The 20,136-nt window shown below is 38.1% G+C and overlaps 1 protein-coding gene across 2 annotated transcripts in view; it reads right to left on the reverse strand.

The window, feature by feature from the left end:
• LOC126456757 (uncharacterized) overlaps positions 1-20,136 on the reverse strand; it is a 783,002-nt gene that overhangs the window by 136,658 nt on the left and 626,208 nt on the right. For both annotated transcript variants that reach the window (XM_050092505.1, XM_050092504.1), the window contains 2 exons: positions 14,902-15,041; positions 8,234-8,360 (listed from right to left, as the gene is read on the reverse strand). In XM_050092505.1, the coding sequence (XP_049948462.1) occupies positions 8,234-8,360; positions 14,902-15,041 (267 nt within the window). The remainder of the gene's footprint in view (positions 1-8,233; positions 8,361-14,901; positions 15,042-20,136) is intronic.

The raw sequence follows: 20,136 nt of genomic DNA on the forward strand, positions 1-20,136 counted from the left end.
CTTTTTAAGTATTTTATTACTACTTTATTCCATTTTAATTGACATAATTTATATGAGATAATGTAAATGAATAGTCAGAGAATAATTATTTAAAATTTAATTTAATTCTTTTTTTTTTTTTTTTTTTTTTTTTTTTTTTTTTTTTTTTGTCTTATTTTAAATTTATTATCACCTACGTTGAACTCAACATAATATTACACACTTCTCTAAAAACTCTGTCTAGTATTTTACAAGAATATATGATCATTCATTCTCAAAGCCTTATCTCGAGTAAACAATATGGTCTTACATAGTGGACTGGAAATCTGAACTTACACCAAAAAATAACCAAGTCCAGGACCAAGTGCTGTGGCAGTAATTAGTCCATCGCCACTGGGCAGAGCACGGCAAGAAAACAGTTCTCTCATTTTAAGGAGTATCGTTTTGATGTTAGTGATTCTGCACATTCAGGAAGACATTTGAGGTTCAACAAAGATTGTTTGAATGCATTAATCCACAATGATCCACACCCGTATACTCGAGAACTGACAAATGTGATGAGCTGTAATCATTCCTCCGATGCACAACATCTCCATCCTCCGTGCATTGGGGAAGGCTAATAAATTGGGTGTATGCTCTAAATGACAACCACAAGCATCAGTGGGTGGACATGTGTATATCTCTGCTTGCTTGTCATCAACAACACTGACCATTCCTATCCTGTACCATTAACGGTGATAAGAAATGGTGTCTTTACGCTAACATAAGGAAAAAAGGATTGGCTGAGCCCAAAGAAAACAGCAATTCCCCATACAAAGACCTGCACATATCCGTACAACTGAGAGGTCCCACAAACTCAGTCCGAGAACAACAACCGGGCAAACTGAGTGAAGTGATGCTACTCCGTGATAATGCCTGCCCACACTATGCTACACTGACAGAAAAACACTATACAGGAGTTGGGTTGGGAACTCATTCCACACCCACCTTATTCATCTGATCTTGCACCCTCAGATTTTATCTTTTCCATTCTCTATAGCACAACCTCCAAGGAACTGCCTTTCCAGATGGAAATGTGCTCCACACACAGCTTGACGACTTCTTTGCCTCAAAACCGTGTGATTTCTACAGTTGCAGAACTGAAAAGTTACCCTACCATTGACAGACTGTTCTAAATAGTGAACAAAAATATATTACTGATGACTAAAGTCTCTGTTATGTGTATCTGTTGGGTTTATTAAACTCACAGAAAATACGATACAACTTATTCGATTTAGCCATAAAGTATACGTCTAATAAGTATCACAACGCTGTGCATAGCAAAGATGAAATATAAACGAGTTCACAGCAAAAAGAGACATATACAAAAAGAAAGATGAACACAAATCTGTTTTCTAATGTTTGCTTAAGCCGATATAAAGATTTTTCACTCTTCAACTATATCTCTCTTCCTGTCTGTGATTCTGGGTGGACCTATCGCATATATGTCACACAACCACTTATATATATTCGTGTGAAAGCTCTTACAATACATCTTCTGAAAGGGGAGGGAATTTCTTTCATTTCTGAACTGCTTCATCCTGAAAAGATTACACCGGAGCCTGCAACCTTCCAAACAAATGGTGACATTATTTATAACTGCATTATACTGCATTCTTTTTCATGGAGCTAGATGCTGCATCTTCTTCTTCAAAAAAGAAGAGGTAAATATCAATCTGTTCAAAGGAGAGTTAATATATCAATGAATCTAGACTGTTACAGTGGTAATTGTAATGAAAGACTGTGGAGGTGAAAACTTAGATGCACAATTTGCTGCTGGTGAAAGAATCTGTCAGCCAGCTACTTCAAAATAATTCATGTGATTCACACCTTCTTATGGCACAAGCACTTAGACACCAGTATAACTTGTGACTGCTATACAGATGGTGCCAGGTACAGATAACTGAAGTAATTAGAATACATAAAATATGTAAAATTTTTCTGCTGCATTAATTATTTTTTTGTTTTTTCCCTCCAAGATGCCACAAGCTTTGAAACCTTGTGAGACAAATCTGTTCCAAAGGAAGTTAAAAGCCTTCTTAATAAATAAATATTTATATTCACTCAGTAAATTCTAACCTACTTGCCCCCTCTTGTAACACGTAATATATTTATAATACTAATACCATTATTGTATGCAAGTGCTGTCAATAGTAATCTACTCAAAATATGTATGAGTTTGCAAAAGACATCAGCTTGGCCTACACATAAAAAATGTAAATAAATAAACACGAAGTGAATAACATTGCCAAAAGGAAGAGAGGAAGGATCATGCAAGATGGATGTGCATGGATGGAGAACAAAATTTGTATGGAAACTACCAGAAACAAACTGTAAAACCCATAAGAAATTCTAATATACAGGTTGCAGGGCTGCGCATCGTAGTGCCTATAATGGATCAAAAATAATAAGGTATTTTGTACCAGTGATACTGTTGGGATACAAACAAAACAAGTATTAATTTCTGTATCTTCACCTGTTTGTTTCTATAAGTGGTAGCAGGTGGACGTACGAGGAGTTCCGCCATGTTAGTATTGATCAAAAATGTGTATTCTAACCATACATTAAACAAGTGTAATAAAAGTTATTAGGGAGACAAAGTTTATATATGGATATTTATAAAAATAACCCCATACGTTCATCATTTCACCTGCATCAAGACTCTCACATCAAGAGGATCGAAGCAGACGAGAGGAATTTGCACGAGCAGAGGAGGGGCAATCCGGTAACAGCATCGTAATAACTAGCTCTACGCACAATGGCAAAGACAAGAAGTATGTAAATTTAAATGATGAATATTGATCTTAAATGTATTGAATATTGAAGGTCTGTTGATATTAGTGATAGTTAAAGTTCGTTCACGACATGTGTACCCTCCAATTTCTTTCAATTATTCTTTCCAATTTTCTTTTAATTATTCAAGCAGCAATTATCAACCAATTTCCATTGTATATTAATAAGTCACAGCTGCAAAATACTAACACGAACTCTTTACAGAAGAGCGGAAAAACTGGTAGAAGCCGACCTCGGGGAAGATCAGTTTGGAGTCCATAGAAATGTTCGAACACGTGAGGCACTAGTAGCCCTACTTATCTTAGAAAATGGCAAACCTACGTTTCTAGCATTTGTAGACTTAGAGAAAGCTTCTGACAATGTTGACTGGAATACTCTCTTTCAAATTCTGAAGGTGGCAGGGATAAAATACAGTGAGTGAAAGGCTATTTACAATTTGTACAGAAACCAGATGGCAGTTATAAGAGTCGATGGCTATGGAAGGGAAGCAGTGGTTGGGAAGGGAGCGAGACAGGGTTGTCACCTATCCCCGATGTTATTCAATCTGTATATTGAGCAAGCAGTAAAGGTAACAAAAGAAAAATTCAAAGTAGGTATTAAAATCCATGGAGAAGAAATAAAAACTTTGAGGTTCAGCGAGGACATTGTAATTCTGTCAGAGACAGCAAAGGACTTGGAAGAGCAGTTGAATGGAATGGACAGTGTCTTGGTGGAAAGGAGGATATAAGATGAACATCAACAAAAGCAAAACGACGATAATGGAATGTAGTCAAATTAAATCGGCTGATGCTGAGGGTATTAGATTAGGAAATGGGATGCTTAAAGTAGTAAATGAGTTTTGCTATTTGTTGAGCAAAATAACTGAGGATGGTTGGAGTAGAGAGGATATAAAATGTAGACTGGAAATGGCAAGGAAAACGTTTCTGAAGAAGAGAAATTTGTTAACATCGAGAATAGATTTAAGGGTCAGGAAGTCTTTTCTGAAACTATTTGTATGGAGTGTAGCCACCTATGGAAGTAAAACATGGACAATAAATAGTTTAGACAAAAAGAGAATAGAAGCTTTCAAAATGTGGTGCTACAGAAGGATGCTGAAGATCAAATGGGTAGATCACATAACTAATGAGGAGATATTGAATAAAATTGGGGAGAAGATAAATTTTTGGCACAACTTGACTAAAAGGATGGATCGGTTGGTAGGACATATTCTGAGGCATCAAGTGATCACCAATTTAGTATTGGAGGGCAGGGCGGAGGGTAAACATTGTAGAGGGAGACCAAGAGATGAATACACTAAACAGATTCAGAAGGATGTAGGTTGCAGTAGGTACTGGGAGATGATGAAGCTTGCACAGGATAGAGTAACATGGAGAGCCGCATCAAACCAGTCTCTGGACTGAAGACCACAACAACAACAACATTGCCAAAAATCAGATACAAGTTAGATACACTTTGAAATAGAAGCTACTGGAAATCAAAACAGATTTCCACTTTCAAGACACATAAAATTGTTAGGATGTTAAAGAAACTCAGTTGATTTGCAATTATCACATGATCCGTGGTAAAAGACCTTCTACTGTTTCAGGGCAATAAACAGTGAAATGAAAAGTAATGTAAAGAAAACAACCACTATGAAATTCTATGTAGGACATATTCTGAGGCATCAAGTGATCACCAATTTAGTATTGGAGGGCAGCGCGGAGGGTAAAAATCGTAGAGGGAGACCAAGAGATGAATACACTAAGCAGATTCAGAAGGATGTAGGCTGCAGTAGGTACTGGGAGATGAAGCTTGCACAGGATAGAGTAGCCTGGAGAGCTGCATCAAACCAGTCTCAGGTCTGAAGACCACATCAACAACAACATCCTCAAGAAACTTTTCGTTCTACCTCATACCCTATACCATGTACAAAGAGGTAAGCAGTAAAAAAAGAGATTAACACAATGCTTGAATGGGACATAATACAACCATCACTTTCCTGTTATTGTAGTCCTATCTTAGCTGTGAGTAAGCCAGATGGCAAGGTGCGTTCGGTCCTCAACGCACATAACATTAATAAGATTATTGTACCAGGCCGAACATGTCTAGACAATTTAGAGGAACAGCTTATGAAATTCCATAATGCTTAATTGTAGTACTATAATTGACCTCTTGTTTTCATATTGGCAAATAAAACTACACGAAGAAAGTCGGAAATATACCACCTTCATATGTGGGGGCAGGAGATACGAATTTCAAGTATTACCATTTGGATTGAGCGTAAGTGCAAGTGTATTTATCTCTGGACTTGACAGAGTGGTGACATTTGCAATTTCAGTGTCTATTTCATCGCAAGTGCCATCTGGATTCTTCCCTCTGACACCACTTTCTCTGAATTCCACAGGTCAGGACAGACGTTACGATACGTCCTCAGTTCTTGCCACCCAGATGGACTTAATTTACATCAATTTCTTTGGTATCAGCATTTCTTCTCAGTAACTATTCCTTTCTTCACTCATTTTTAGTTTTCTGCATCATTTATTTGCTGACCTTATTTCCCCACCCTCACCCTCACCTCCATCTTTCTGCCACAAATTATGCACTTAGCTTTTGATTCTTACTAACACTTGCATAGTGCTTTGTCAATCAGTTGAAAATCCAGTATGGAATAATGACAATATTGTGAAAAGGATAGATTGCTGCTCACTACATAGAGGAGATGCTGAGTCGCAGACAGGTACAACAAAAGACTGCTGAACATGTGAGCTTTTGGCCAAAAGGCCTCCTTCTAAAGCAGGCAAGACAAGCACAGCTCTCTCTCTCTCTCTCTCTCTCTCTCCCTCTCTCTCTCTCTCCCTCACACACACACACACACACACACACACACACACACAGGAACCCATTCTGCAAGTTCCCCCCCACCCCTCCCTGACCCTGTGTTACTTTCCCAGCTCTCCCATTTCCTAAACCTCACCAGACCTTTTCCCACATCCTCCTACCTTCCCCTTCAATTCTTCTTCCAGAAGAAGGAGTCACCGGCTGCCAATCAGTGACTAGATTTTTTATTCGTCTGATTATACAGGATTATTTTAATTGATGGACCCATTTTCAAAACTTCGTATTTATTCAAGCACAAATCCAAAATGAACAATCTTTATACCAATGAAAAGAGGAAGTTCAAAGTTTTTTTTAAATAAAGTTTGATATCAATTTAATAAATTCAACAATTAATTAGTTTTTAATAATTATTTAATAATTAGAAATGTGATAAATGTTATAAATGTTCAATGTGGCCATCGTTGGCTGCACAGCAAACTTCGACGCGTTAGTCTAACTCGTCCCACACGTGCGAAAGTGTATCTGCTGTTATTGAGTGCACGGCAGCAATGATCCAGTGACAACGGACAGTGAAACAGAATGACAGTCCTACTGCCGCGCGAGCTCTACCAGCCGCTTCTGAAACCGTCACCACCCACCTGCCGCCACCCGCCAAAATCTTTGAAACTTCCTCTTTTCATTGGTATAACATTTGTTCATTTTGGATTTGCACTTAAAAACATTTTTGAAAATGGGTCCATCATTTAGAATAACCCTGTATTATATTCCAAAAATTGATTATTTTGTCTATGTATATCACAAGTCCCAGCCTCATATTGTTTTTTTTTGATAATGTATCTGTTTATGTGGGGTTTCGATCAGTTCTCAAAATTACATACTGTCACGAAACTCTAAGAGCACACTACTGTTTGCTTCCGGTGTTAATAATGGGCCCAATTCAGCGCACGCCAGCATGCAGCAAGTGTCGGGTAGCAGTGAGCACAAGAAGGACTTGCCGTGTGGACGTGTTGCCAGGATGTTATCGGCACTTGGTAGCAGGTTACACAGTTCTGGCACAATTATGTCAAGTTTGATTTGTACTACCCTGTAGGATTGTCAGTATGTTACTGGCAAATGAGATGGAACTGATAAAATAAATGTAGTCTCCAATCCTTAATTAATAATGTCTGTGATCGTCACAGATCTTTCTTGAACGTAGCAGTACAGGATCCTACCACTGACTAAATTTCGATAACTACTCATGGCAACACAGCCTGCACATTCGGAGGAGGATGGACCAGTTTGAGGTCTGAGCGACACAAGCTACCACGCTGCTTTCTATACAGGACTTACCGCAATTAGTAGCAGCACTCTGGGTGCCAAGTAAAATTTTTCTACTCGGTATTTGTCAAAAATTGTAAGTCACACATGCGGAAAAATATCCTTGAACTTACGTTGTCAAACTGACTATGGGAGTAGGATCTGAATTATATCCAGTGAGAGGATAATAGGGAGGATCTTACAAGATAATTTGGTATCATTAACTTGAAGCTGAGTTACTTAATGTGAAGGAAAACAAATACATTTGTGTGCACCTAACAAATACATAGTCTGAGAAATAAATCATGCCATTAAAGTAACACAATGTTTCAGCTGATTACTTGTCCTTTCCAGCTTTAAGTCAAACTATTAGTCTACGGACATTATAGAAACAATTGATACAACATAAATATCATAAATTGCATATAACTCATGATCTCTCAAATGTTCTTAGCCGAATCGATTAACAACGTGCTTTCTAGTTTCCTACCGTGTTATCGTTTCAATTTTACTCACAGTGTTTAGATGACTGATCCAGTAGTCTTCTTCAGGTGCTTCAAATTTAGCTGTTACGTGGACTCACTGCCCAACTCTGATCATGCTGTGAACTACTGTCAGTCTCACATCGCTATTTACAGCAGAGTTCAATTTCCTCCTCACCAAGATACCGTATTCATTTGTTTTTTAGGGTCTGCACTGATATTCCATGAACTGCAAATCTTCTTGGTATTTTACAGCTCTGGCGAATGCAATAGCCTGCAAGTCCTTAATACATCCAATGTCATATCTTGAGCCTCATTTAAACTATCAGGTGCACATTCCGAATTTTTGTGGCAGCATAATTTAGAAATCTACTGAAATCAGTAAACCTAATAAAATGGAAAGCAGGTTTCAGTTTAAATGATATATGTCAGGTATTGGAAACTGAACTCAGCTATAAATAATGGTGCGAGACTGACAATAGCTGACACGTCAAAATATTGTGCACAAATTGGGAACATCAAGTCGGGAGAACATTGCGAGCACTTGAGCTTGTCAGAAATGGAATTCTGAAGGACATTAAATTAATTTTGTACAATGAAGAATGGCAGCCAACATCTAGTTTTGTCTGTATCGTGAGGTGTGTAACATACTACAGCCCAGGGCATGACTACAACTGATAACATAACAATAAACATTTACAGGAAACTCCAAAAAAGAAAATCAGGCAACACTTTTGCTGTAACAATTATATTTCCCTTACCCTGCACAAAAAAAATTAGTTACAGAAGATATATTACATGAGAAAGAATGCAGTACTACAAACCTCTGCATTCCGTAGCTTTTCTCTCATCCAAGGCTGAATACGTGACATCACTGGATACATAGTTTCTATTCGATGCCGAAGAGATTCTTTTGTTTTTGCTAACTTCTGCTGAACATTCTCCACTGCCCTGAAATATGCAACCAAAGAATTATTTGCAGGTTAGCAATTTTTTATAATATGAAAGTTCATAATTTTAATCGAACTAGCCATATAATTTTTTTTATGTTACTAAGCAAATAGAACATAAAATGAAACTGGAAATCACTGGCTGTGTCCGTATCATAAGAACCACCCTAATACTCACCTTGACTGATTCAGGGGAACTATGGAGAAGCTGGATCTAAGTGGTCAGACAAGGAGTTGATCCCTTGTAATGAACAACCTGTCTCAGAATGAACTATACAAGTTCACAGTACATGTTAGCAAAAATGACATAAAAACAGGCATGAGAGATGTTATTAGAAGAGAGTGGATGAATTAGAGGCAAGAAGTATATGAGGTGTCAATAAAGATCACTACTGTCAACAGTGAAGTGTATAAGGAAAAGTATTGTACCTACAGGATGGTGTGTCTTGGAACACACAATGTTTCTCAGTTGTTGCTCCAAGGAAGGCACACTAGAGACTGTCATAAGAATTTTATGGTGAGTACAGTGCTATATAGTTTTAGATATGTTTATACAACGTGGGGAAATTAAGCCATTCTCCGTCACTCGAACACTATCTTGTACCTTTAGCTGATTGACTGACTGATTGATTGATTGATTTTCTTTATTAATCCATGACACAATATACACTTTATATCTACAAAAATAATCAGTTTTTGAAAATATATTGTTAGCAGAATTGTGGAAAATCTACTCACCAAGCAGTGGCAGGAGAACACACATATAAAGATATTTAAGTTTGCAAGCTTTTGGAGCCAGTGGCTCCTTCTTCTGGCAGAAGGATTGAAGGAGAAGGAAAATGGGTGAAAGAACAGGACTGGTGAGGTTTAGGAAAAGGGGTAGAGTAACTATTCCCTTCTTCACTCCCTTTCAGTTTTCTACATCTTTCATTTTATGACCTGCCTATTTTTCACCATCTCCTCCCACCTCTATCACATACAATGCACTTAGCTTTTGCTGTCATTAACTCATGCACGATATTTTGGCAGTGTCTTGCATATTACCCTATCTTCCATCTTTAAGCTCTCAGGATTTCAGATCTCTTCCAGTGCAGTCCCCAACAATCAGTCTTTCCTTCCCAACCCCTGACCTGGGGTTCTGGGTAACTTTCGCAAACTATATTTCTTTTTCTAAACCTCACCAGCCCTTTTCCTTTACCCCTCTCGCTTCCCTTTCAACCCTTCTGTCACTGGCTCCAAAAACTTGCAAACTTTGATACCTTCATATGTGTGTTCTCGTGCCACAATTTGGTGTTAGATTTTTTATCTATCCAATAACATTACACTTAGATTGTATGAATTTCATCACTCAAAACACTGAAAAATTAACAGCTAGGGACAGTCAAGACTTCCAACATTTTAACCAGCTGGAGGCCACTCTTGGCCATTATACCTTTCAGCAGTCTGAACATAGCTTGAATATCTTTTCCTATTAACTCCCCAGAAAATTATGCTGTAGCTAATAACCGAAGATCCAATACACGAAATATTGCACACTGACGTGTGAATGCAGATCTTATATACGGATTCTGCTACTAATTATTTTTACATGCTCTTCCCACTTTAATCGACAGTCAACATGCATTCCAAGAAATGTTGTGCTTTCCACACACTATATGAGTTCATTATTTTTTCCAGGTTATTGTAATCTGGTTTTTTGTTTACATAGAATTTCATAGTGGTTGTTTTCTTTACATTACTTGTCATTTCATTGTTTATTGCCCTGAAACAGTAGAAGGTCTTTTACCATGGACCATGTGATAATTGCAAATCAACTGAGTTTCTTTAACATCCGAACAATTCTATGTGTCTTGAAAGTGGAAATCTGTTTTGATTTCCAGTAGCTTCTACTTCAAAGTGTATCTAACTTGTATCTGATATTTGGTAATGTTGTTGTTGTTGTTGTGGTCTTCAGTCCAGAGACTGGTTTGATGCGGCTCTCCATGTTACTCTATCCTGTGCAAGCTGCTTCATCTCCCAGTACCTACTGCAACCTACATCTTTCTGTATCTGTTTAGTGTATTCATCTCTTGGTCTCCCTCTACAATTTTTACCCTCCGCACTGCCCTCTAATACTAAATTGGTGATCACTTGATGCCTCAGAATATGTCCTACCAACCGATCCATCCATCTAACCAAGTTGTGGCAAAAATGTATCTTCTCCCCAATTCTATTCAATACCTCCTCATTAGTTATGTGATCTACCCATTTGATCTTCAGAATCCTTCTGTAGCACCACATTTTGAAAGCTTCTATTCTCTTTTTGTCTAAACTATTTATTGTCCATCTTTCACTTCCATAGATGGCTACACTCCATACAAATAGTTTCAGAAAAGACTTTCTGACCCGTAAATCTATACTTGATGTTAACAAATTTCTCTTCTTCAGAAACGCTTTCCTTGCCATTGCCAGTCTACATTTTATATCCTCTCTACTCCAACCATCCTCAGTTATTTTGCTCAACAAATAGCAAAACTCATTTACTACTTTAAGCGTCTCATTTCCTAATCTAATACCCTCAGCATCAGCTGATTTAATTTGACTACATTCCATTATCCTCTTTTTGCTTTTGTTGATGTTCATCTTATTTCCTCCTTTCAAAAACACTGTCCATTCCGTTCAGCTGCTCTTCCAAGTCCTTTGCTGTCTGTGACAGAATTACAATGACATCAGTGAACCTCAAAGTTTTAATTTCTTCTCCATGGATTTTAATACCTACTCCAAATTTTTCTTTTGTTTCCTTTACTGCTTGCTCAATATACACATTGAATAACAGCAGGGATAGGCTACAACCCTGACTCACTCCCTTCCCAACCACTGCTTCCCTTTCATGCCCCTCAACTCTTATAACTGCCATCTGGTTTCTGTACAAATTGTAAATAGCCTTTCGCTCCCTGAATTTAACCCTTCCACCTTCAGAATTTGAAAGAGAGTATTCCAGTCAACATTGTCAAAAGCTTTCTCTAAGTCTACAAATGCTAGAAACATAGGTTTGCCTTTCCTTAATCTATTTTCTAAGATTAATCGTAGGGTCAGTACTGCCTCACGTGTTCTCACGTTTCTACGGAATCCAAATTGATCTTCCCCGAGGTCGGCTTCTACCAGTTTTTCCATTCGTCTGTAAATAATTTGTGTTACTATTTTGCAGCTGTGATTTATTAAACTGATAGTTCTGTCAACACCTGCTTTCTTTGGGATTGGAATTATTATATTCTTCTTGAAGTCTGAGAGTATTTCGCCTGTCTCATACATCTTGCTCACCAGATGGTAGAGTTTTGTCGGGGCTGGCTCTCCCAAGGCTATCAGTAGTCCTAATGCAATGTTGTCTACTCCCGGGGCCTTCTTTCAACTTAGATCTTTCAGTGTTCCGTCAAACTCTTCATGCAGTATCATATTTCCCATTTTATCTTCATCTACATCCTCTTCCATTTCCATAATACTGTCCTCAAGTACATCGCCCTTGTATAGACCCTCTATATATTACTTCCACCTTTCTGCTTTCCCTTCTTTGCTTAGAACTGGGTTTCCATCTGAGCTCCACATTTCCTTCTCTTCCTTTTCCTGCTATCGAATCCCAGTCACCCATGACTATTAAATTTTCGTCTCCCTTCACTATCTGAATAATTTCTTTTACCTCATCATACATTTCATCAGTCTCTTCGTCATCTGCGGAGCTAGTTGGCATATAAACTTGTACTACTGTGGTTGGCGTGGACTTCGTTGCTATCTTGGCCACAATAATGCATTTGCTATGCTTTTTGTAGAAGCTTACCCGCATTCCTATTTTTTTATTCATTATTAAACCTACTCCAGCATTACCTCTATTTGATTTTGTATTTATAACCTTGTATTCACCTGGCCAAAAGTATTGTTCCTCCTGCCACCAAACTTCACTAATTCCCACTACATCTAACTTTAACCTATCCATTTCCCTTTTTAAATTTTCTAACCTACCTGCCCGATAAAAGGATCTGACATCCCACGCTCCGATCCGTAGAACGCCAGTTTTCTTTGTCCTGATAACAACGTCATCCTGAGTAGCACCCCCTCCCCCCCCCTCCCCTGCCCCCAGCCCCGGAGATCCGAATGGGGGACTATTTTACCTCCGGAATATTTTACCCAAGAGGACGCCATCATCATTTAACCATACAGTAAAGCTGCATGCCCTCGGGAAAAATTACGGCTGTAGTTTCCCCTAGCTTTCAGCCATTCGCAGTACCAGCACAGCAAGGCCGTTTTGGTTAGTGTTACAAGGCCAGTTAAGTCAATCATCCAGACTGTTGCCCCTGCAACTACTGAAAAGGTTGCTACCCCTCTTCAGGAACCACACATTTGTCTGGCCTCTCAACAGATACCCCTTCGTTGTGGTAGCACCTACGGTACGGCTATCTGTATCATTGAGACACGTAAGCCTCCCCATCAACAGCAAGGTCCATGGTTCATGGGGGGGTTTTGGTAATATTTCTATTTCATATGATTTCACTTACTGATTGTTGGTATGTAGCAATGTAATAATGTAGCAGATAATTGATAAAGACAGTACTGACATGATTTTCTTGATTGCAACACGTTTAAATTTCGATAGAGTACTTGTCTGTAGGTACTTGAATGATTTATATCTTGGGACATGTTTTGACATTTAGAAGAACCTTAATTTTCCAAAGTAATCTTTGTAATTTCAGAAAAAAGGCTGTTGTACATAAGAAGTGAATGCCACCATTTAAAAACAGAATAAAAAAATAAATTAAATTCTATTACAGGGCTGCCTAGAAGAGAAAGTCTGAGAGGAGTACCAAAAGCTACAACACTTTCCCCTGAGTGATGTGTCATGATGTGATGTGGCGTGCAAGCAAGAGTGACCACGAACAAATGTCCGGAAATATTTTAACAAAGAATGTAGAAAAACTGTGGGCTCAGAGACTTTTTGCTTTGTCGTACCATAAGTAATCATAATTTAGTTTAATATAAATACATTAGTAACTAGCAGTAGAACAATATATTAATCGGGAAAGAATTGTGATGACTTGAGGTTTTCCCAAGTAGTTCACTGAGCCAACAATTATAACTACAGTATTAGATGTTAATTGTGTAAATGTAAAATTATATTGAGAAAACTTAAAAAGGTGAGTCAGAATTGTTGGTCAGTTTTTATCTTGTGCGGGCAGAACATTTGATACAGCTGATACACACATAGAAGTAAAAAGGACAATATTATCCAAGTTTACATAACTATTAGTTCCTTCTTGCAAAGGAGAGGGGATGAAATGGAGAACGTTGAAAAGAAAAGGATGAGAAGGTCTCAATAATAGACACAGACAGAGGGGGAGATGTATATGAAACATATAAAATATTTCTGCATTATTAGAGGTAAGAGTTAAAATACAGTACTACTATGCAGAGAAAGGCAAGGAAAGCATTTCTGAAGAACAGAAATTTGTTAACATCGAGTATACATTTTAGCGTCAGGAAGTCTTTTTCTGAAAGTATTTGTATGGAGTGTAGCCATGTATGGAAGTGAAACATGGACGATAAATAGTTTAGACAAGACGAGAATAGAAGCTTTTGAAATGTGAAGCCACAGAAGGATGCTGAAGATTGGGTGGGTAGATCATGTAATTAATGAAGAGGTACTGAACAGAATTGGGGAGAAGAGGAATTTGTGGAACAACCTGACTAGAAGAAGGGATCGGTTGGTAGGACACATTCTGAGGCATCAAGGGATCATCAATTTAGTACTGGAGGGAACTGTGGAGGGTAAAAATTGTAGACGGAGGCCAACAGATGAATACATTAAGCAGATTCGGAAGGATGTATGTTGCAGCAGTTACTCAGAGATGAAGAACTTGCACAGGATAGAGTAGTGTGGGGAGCTGCATCAAACCAGTCTCTTGACTGAAGACCACCACAACAACAACAACATGCAGATAATATTCAGTGTGCAGTATAACCTGCTTTAGAAGCACAAGAGGGTATGTCTCCAGAAAATAATAAATAAATAAATAAGGATTTTGATCTAACTTCCTCTCTCCTAGTTTAGTAATACCAAAAATAGTTGATTATTAAGAGACAATAAGCAAGTAGTTGTTCAAAGAACATTAATGGACCAAAGAAAGAAACCGTGTAATAGGAAGACGAGATAGAGAGGTAAGCAGAAGCGATAAATCTTGAGTGAGAGTTTAGGAAAATCAGGATAAAGAAGAGAAATGAGGAAGTTATATAAGAGATAGTCAATGAGATACAGAACAGAAAATGGTACAATGAAGAATGATGTAATGGGTGTAAGAGAATTGAAAATAAATTAAATTAAACATATCTGGTTCCTGCATCTCCAGTCAACAGAGAAAGAAAGAAGTCAGACAGACACGTTGTTCTTCCAGAAATTATTAACAAAGTAAGGTCTTTTGTGTTTACTTCCCATTGTTCTAAAAATAGCCTTGCAAATATTCTCTTTTTGCAAAAACCCATTACTCAGTAACACTGTTTGATTGATTCTTTTGACAAACCTGTGCATCAGAACAACTGACTGAGCTTGCTGGACCAGCAGCTGGGGAATGCCCTCCCCCAGGGCTTGCAGACCGGAGTGAGTCAGGATGCTCGAGTACACCCTCTGCAAATACTCTCTCATGACAGCTGCATTCACTTCCTGAAAAAAAAACAAATGAGAAAGCACCTTTGTATATCCCCATTCCCCACCCATTTATTTTTCTTGTAATTTTCAATATAAACTTTGTGATAACTGATATTCCAGAATGGATGCAATGCATTCTAGAAAGTATCACGTATTGTTCATGCTCCTAACACACATGACAAGTCAGCTGCGCTGTATGTGTTTTTGGCACATTATACCTCACAATTTACGCCTTCTGAGTATTACATTTCATACCACAAGAGAGGTCAAACTAACCACAGTTGAAGGTGTAGGTCCGCTAGTACACAAATGCATCATTTCTGTGAGGAAAAAAATTATAAGAATACAAGCAACCAGTACCTTCTAAATGTTAAAATTTTGTACATGACTGGAGCAGCAACCATAGAATGAAATCTTCTTGTGAAAATAGCAAACAGTCAATCAGCTGCAAATTGGAAGGTTTATTAAAACCCCTTTACCATGGTTTCAACATTTATAAAAACGACTTCTTCAGAAGGAAATATAAACAATCAGACTACATGTTGTGGCAGAGGTATGTTAAAATATAGCCAAAAGGCATCAGACAAATATGAAATTTCACCTCCATAATAAATTAAACATGGACAACGTGGTTGCTGTCATATGGTATTTCCTCACCAATTTACGATTAGTGTAACTGATTGGCTGTTTGTACTTTTACAAGAAGCTTCTAAATGTGTAAGCCTAAACACTATAGTCTCTTCTAGCTTGTGCTTCTCAAAGTTGTCAGGGTATATATAAGTGACGTGACCCAAGTATGGCAATCGGGGGAAATATATACTTTTTTTAAAAAAAAATTTATCAGAGTTTCCCCATGTGAGACTGGTTACTTCAGTTCAAAAATGAAGGAAAATCAATGGTATAATAGTCCAGGTTTGTTCTTGTAGCTACAAAATTGATTTTTTACACTATTTTTTCATTTTTCATACACAGTTTACTATGGACGATTAATAAAAGTTTTGTCAAGCTTAGCAGTTTCAGTGCAGTTCCCCTTCACTCATCAAGATATGGTAGTGCCATTAAACAAAAAAATATATAAATTTACAACTTTAAGAAACAGTCTGTTCTTGTATTTTTCCTGTGTGCTGTCTTAAGTTGTGAATAAACGCATAAAATACATTTTCATTGCTATGTGATAATAAATTTTAACTATACACTTACACATTGGCTTTCAGCCGAAGCCTTCTTCAAAGAGGAAACACATGCATTCATTCACACAAGGAAGCATACTTCATACACACATGACCACCATCTCCAGCAGCCAGAATACATTCTGGTCATGTGTCTGTGTGAGGCGTGCTTGCTTGTGTGAATGAATGTGTGTGTGTGTGTTTCCTTTCCTGCAGAAGGCTGGCTGAAAACTGACGTGTATGTTTCTTTTCCTGGAACCTGTCAGCAACTGAGCATGTCATCTTTACAGTGAGTAGCAATCTCTCTCTCTCTTTATATTGTTGATATTACAACTTTGAGTTTTCATTGTTTGAAACAGAAGATTTTAGAAATTTGTAGGATGTTAAAAGGCTTCATGCAGCTTTGTCTATTATTTGTATTTCAGTGGGATTTTGCAAAGAAATCCTCAAATACAATATATCCCATCACACTTTTAATCCTCGATATTGGTACTCCATCTTGATTATGAAATCTCTCTCTATAAAACTCCAGCAATCCAAGCTAACCACCATCTGACACCTCTGATTCTTCTTCCCTTCCCACATAATTTACTGATTACATGAGCTACTCGAGTCCAGCTGAAAGAAAAGTCAAGCAGTGCATAAGGTACCGAGCCACCACGATTAAAGTCATCAGCCACAGCACACTGGGAAGTTGTATACATCTACGTAAAATACATTTATCAGATTATTAATGTTATTATGCAGTGTTGAGTAAAAAACTTTAAATGTACATAAAATGGTTTCCACAATGTTGTCAGCTTAGAACACAATTGGATGAATGCAGTGCTATCTACTGGTTGTATAAAACATAAGGATGTCATTGTTTTCATAAAATAGTGATTTGACATGGGAGAAAGCAAACAACAAAAGTTTGAAGAATTGTTGCTACTGCCAGTTGCAAAGCATGTTTGTGAAGCGATTTTTGTAAGTCAAAAGTTATACAGTTATTCAAATTCATCACAAGTTGCGCCTAGTTTGTAAGTCTACAATAACGAGTGAATAAAACTTAATCAATGGTGTCCAGATTTCAAAAGTAGCCATGTAAATGTGCACAGTAAAGATCTGATGTACAGGCCCAGTATCCATACTGATGAAAGTGTGCAACAAGTTGACCACAAAATATAATTTCATTATCAGTGGCCAATTGGTGATACGGCTGATTAATTTCCTCATATTGGACCCATCACTATTTACACGACTCTTATGGTTACGTTTAAATACTGCAAACTGTGTGCAAGGTGAGTTCAAAACATGCTTATCAACCAACACAAATCTGTGATTTCTGAGCCATTATCAACAAGATCCCCCACCCCCATGAACCATGGACCTTGCCATCGGTGGGGAGGCTTCCGTGTCTCAACGATACAGAAATGTGCAACCACAACGGAGGGGTATCTGTTGAGAGGCCAGACAAACGTGTGGTTCCTGAAGAGGGGCAGCAGCCTTTTCAGTAGTTGCAGGGGCAACAGTCTGGATAATTGACTGATCTGGCCTTGTAACACTAACCAACTACAGCCATAATTTTTCCCAAGAGCATGCAGCTTTACTGAATGGTTAAATGCTGATGACATCCTCTTGTCCTCTTGGACAAAATATTCCAGAGGTAAAATAGTACCCCATTTGGATCCCCAGGTGGGGACTACTCAGGAGGGCATTGTTATCAGGAGAAACAAAACTGGCGGTCTATGGATTAGAGCGAGGAATGTTGGATCCCTTAATCGGGCAAGTAGGTTGGAAAATTTAAAAAGGTTAAAATGGATAGGTTAAAGTTAGATATAGTGGGAATCAGTGAAGTTCAGTGGCAGGAGGAACAAGACTTCTGGTCAGTCTAACTACGAAATCAAATAAAGGTAATACAGAAGTTGGTTTAATAATGAATAGAAAATAGGAATGCAGGTAAGCTACTACAAACAGCATAGTGAACGCATTACTGTAGCCAAGAAAGACACAAAGACCATGCCTACCACAGTGGTACAAGTTTATATGCCAACTAGCTCCGCAGATGATGAAGGCATTGAAGAAATGTATGATGAGACAAAAGATATAATTCAGATAGTGAAGAGAGATGAAAATTTAGTAGTCATGGGGGACTCTAACACAATTGCAGGAAAGGGAAGAGAAGGAAAAGTAGCAGGTGAATATCGACTGAAGGTAAGGAATGAAAGGGGAAGCTGCGTGGTAGAATTTTGCACAGAGCATATCTTAATCATAGCTAACACTTGGTTTAAGAGCAATGAAACAAGGTTATACACGTGGAAGAGGCATAGACACACTGGAAGGTTTCAGATAAATTATATAATGGTAAGAGAGAGGTTTAGGAACCAGGTTTTAATTTGTAAGACATTGCCAGGGGCAGATGTGGACTCTGACCACACTCTATTGATTATGAACTGTAGATCAAAACTGAAGGAACTGAAAAAAGGTGGGACATTAAGGAGATGGGACCTGGATAAACAGAAAGAACCGGAGGTTGCAGAGAGTTTCAGAGAGAGCATTAGGGAAAGATTGACAAGAATGGGGGAAAGAAATACAGTTGAAGAAGAATGGGTAGATTTGAGAGATGAAATAGTGAAGGCAGCACAGAATCAAGTAGGTAAAAAGATGAGGGATGGTACACATCATTGGGTAACAAAAGAGATATCGAACATAATTGATGAAAGGAGAAAATATAAAAATACAGTAAATGAAGCAGTCAAAAAGGAATACAAACATCTCAAAAATGAGATCGACAGGAAGTGCAAAATGGCTAAGCAGGCATGGCTAGAGGACAAACGTAAGGATGTAGAGGCATATATCACTAGGGTTAAGAGAGATACTGCCTACAGGAAAAGTAGAGAAACCTTTTGAGGAAAGAGAAGCACTTGAATGAATATCAAGAGCTCAAATGGAAAACCATTACTAAGCAAAGATGAGAAAGCAGAAAGGTGGAAGTATATAGAGTGTCTATATAAAGGTGACGTACTTAAGGGCAATATTATGGAAATGGAAGAAGATGTAGATGAAGATGAAATGGGAGGTGGTATGATACTGCGTGAACAATTTGACAGAGCACTGAAAGACGCACATCGAAACAAGGCCCCGGGAGTAGACAACATTCCATTAGAACTACTGACAGCCTTGGGAGAGCCAGTCCTGACAAAACTCTACCATCTGGTGAGCAAGATGTAAGAGACAGGTGACATACCCTCAGACTTCAAGAAGAATATAACATGACCAATTCCAAAGAAAGCAGGTGTTGTCAGGTGTGAAAATTACCAAACTATCAGTTTAATAAGTCACGGCTCCAAAATAATAACACGAATTCCTTACAGAAGAGCGGAAAAACTGGTAGAAGCCGACCTCAGAGAAGATCAGTTTCGATTCCGTAGAAATGTTAGAACATGTGGGGCAATACGGACCCTACGAATTATCTTAGAAGATAGATTAAGTAAAGGCAAACCTATGTTTCTAGCATTTGAAGACTTAGAGAAAGCTTTCGACAGTGTTGACTGGAATACTCTCTTCCAAATTCTGAAGGTGGCAGGGGTAAAATACAGGGAGCGAAAGGCTATTTACAATTTGTACAGAAACCAGATGGCAGTTATAAGAGTCGAGGGACATGAAAGGGAAGCAGTGGTTGGGAAGGGAGTGAGACAGGGTTGTAGCCTCTCCCCGATGTAATTCAATCTGTATATTGAGCAAGCAGTAAAGGAAACAAAAGAAAAATTCAGAGTAGGTATTAAAATCCATTGAGAAGAAATAAAAACTTTGAGGTTCACTGATGTCATTGTAATTCTGTCAGACACAGCAAAGGACTTGGAGGAGCAGTTGAACAGAATCGACAGTGTCTTGAAAGGAGGATATAAGATGAACATCAACAAAAGCAAAACGAGGACAATGGAATGTAGTCGAATTAAGTC

The sequence above is a fragment of the Schistocerca serialis genome, chromosome 2 (genome assembly GCF_023864345.2).
Source record: "Schistocerca serialis cubense isolate TAMUIC-IGC-003099 chromosome 2, iqSchSeri2.2, whole genome shotgun sequence".
Lineage (NCBI taxonomy): Eukaryota > Metazoa > Arthropoda > Insecta > Orthoptera > Acrididae > Schistocerca > Schistocerca serialis.